The 1,615-nt window shown below is 47.1% G+C and overlaps 1 protein-coding gene across 1 annotated transcript in view; it reads right to left on the bottom strand.

Annotated features, from left to right (window-relative positions):
- DTYMK (deoxythymidylate kinase (thymidylate kinase)) overlaps nucleotides 1-1,465 on the bottom strand; it is a 4,895-nt gene extending 3,430 nt beyond the window's left edge. The window contains exons 1-2 of the mRNA XM_010136116.1: nucleotides 1,284-1,465; nucleotides 183-273 (exon numbers count right to left, since the gene is read on the bottom strand). Of these exons, the coding sequence (XP_010134418.1) occupies nucleotides 183-273; nucleotides 1,284-1,465 (273 nt within the window). The remainder of the gene's footprint in view (nucleotides 1-182; nucleotides 274-1,283) is intronic.
- Between the last annotated feature and the right edge of the window lie 150 nt (nucleotides 1,466-1,615).

The following is a 1,615-nucleotide window of genomic DNA, read 5'->3' as shown; positions in this document are numbered from 1 at the left end:
ATGGGATGCATCTGATGAAGTGCAACAGTATCTATGCAAACAGGCTCAGCTAAGCTTGTGAAAAGAGTTTTAAACCAGGTACATCAGGGGAAAGTTTGCAATCTTCAGTAGAGAACTGAAGGTGGGAGGCTAGAGCTGCTTTCCCAAATACAGAGAGGGGCAGGGGCTGCTGTAGGTCTCACCTCTTTGGCACTTGTGAAGGCCACTCCAGAAAAGGCGTATCTGTCAACCACAAGTGTGATCCCTTGACGTAGCTTCTCTTTCATCAATGGTCTGAAAAACATGTGGGAGGAATAAAAAAAAGTTACACTCCTTTATAGCAATACAAATGAAAGGAGTTCATCTAAGACAGCTCAGGAGGCCAGTGCTTCTCTGTTAACATACGTTCATCATTAACAGTGATCGTTAGCACTGTCAGGGTTATCCAACGCTGATCATGAATAAACAGCTATTTGTATTCTGTCCTCTAACAGACATAAAGCAAATGCAACTTTCAAGACATCCAAGTTCTGAGTGCCCCAGTTCCGGGCACTGCTCTAGCAGCTCTATGGTTTACAGGCAAGATCACAGATGAACTATATTGAGACAGGAGTATCTTGGTCCTCTTCCCTTTTTAAGTGATGCAGTAGATGTGTGATACCTCGGTCAGAGAGAAGTGACCTTTATCCATGACAATGACATTTCTTCTTACAGATCACTCACCTGCTTTATGCTTTCCCAGTCAGCTTGCACTGTCACTACAGCAGAATCAGCAAAGCATTTTTTTTTTTATTAGAACATTTAAATTCAAACATTAAAACATAGTTTTCCAGGCAAAAACAACAGCCAACACCAATTTCCCTAACTCCACACACAAAGATTCAGGGGCCAAAAGCAAGGCCAGCCACTTACGGCCGAATGCAGCCTTTGGCTAGAGAGGAAGTTTGGACACAATTCCTTAACCATTCTGTCACTCACACGGGCCTCCTTGCAAAACAAGACCTCTTTACTCAGGAAAGAAAGTAAATTCAGAGTCCAGCCTGGTACAGCCTCAGCTTCTTGAATCCTGTACGGCACAGGGACTGGAAACACCACAGCTATTGATTTCAAAAAACCAAACTGTGGGATTTGATCTACAATTAAACCCAAAGCTGCAAGAATGCTTGAGACATTGCTTCGAGCCACATTTCCCCTGCTGAAGAGAACTGTACCCTCATACCTCCTGTACCCACTGCAAGCTAAAGCCCTGGGAGGATTCAACGCCAGGTGTTTTTCTTTTACAACTTAACAAACATTAGCTTTACACGTGCTCCCAGCGGTTAGCGGAGAAGAGCAGGTGAACAGTGTGGTCCTCCAAGTTCTTCTCCTTCCCCAGGTAGGAGCTGATCAGCCGCCCGATCTCCGTTGTTCTCTCTGTAGGAAAGAGGGAACAAATGCTGCCCAAGCTGCTCTTGCCAAAGCGATGTCCCTCTGTCCTGTGGGGCATGTCAGTCTGGGGGTCCGTCTGTCTGTCTGCCATGCATGGGAGGAGAGCTGTCTGTGACCGCTGGGGCAAGCGCAGTCCGTGCGGTGGTGGCAGTATGTCGGGGTGGGAGGAGGTCGGTCCATCCCGGGACGGGGGTCTCCCCGCCTGTCA

This window comes from Buceros rhinoceros, unplaced genomic scaffold (assembly GCF_000710305.1).
Source record: "Buceros rhinoceros silvestris isolate BGI_N320 unplaced genomic scaffold, ASM71030v1 scaffold36735, whole genome shotgun sequence".
Lineage (NCBI taxonomy): Eukaryota > Metazoa > Chordata > Aves > Bucerotiformes > Bucerotidae > Buceros > Buceros rhinoceros.
Note: the sequence above shows the minus strand (reverse complement) of the source record. Positions and strands in the feature narration are given on the sequence as shown.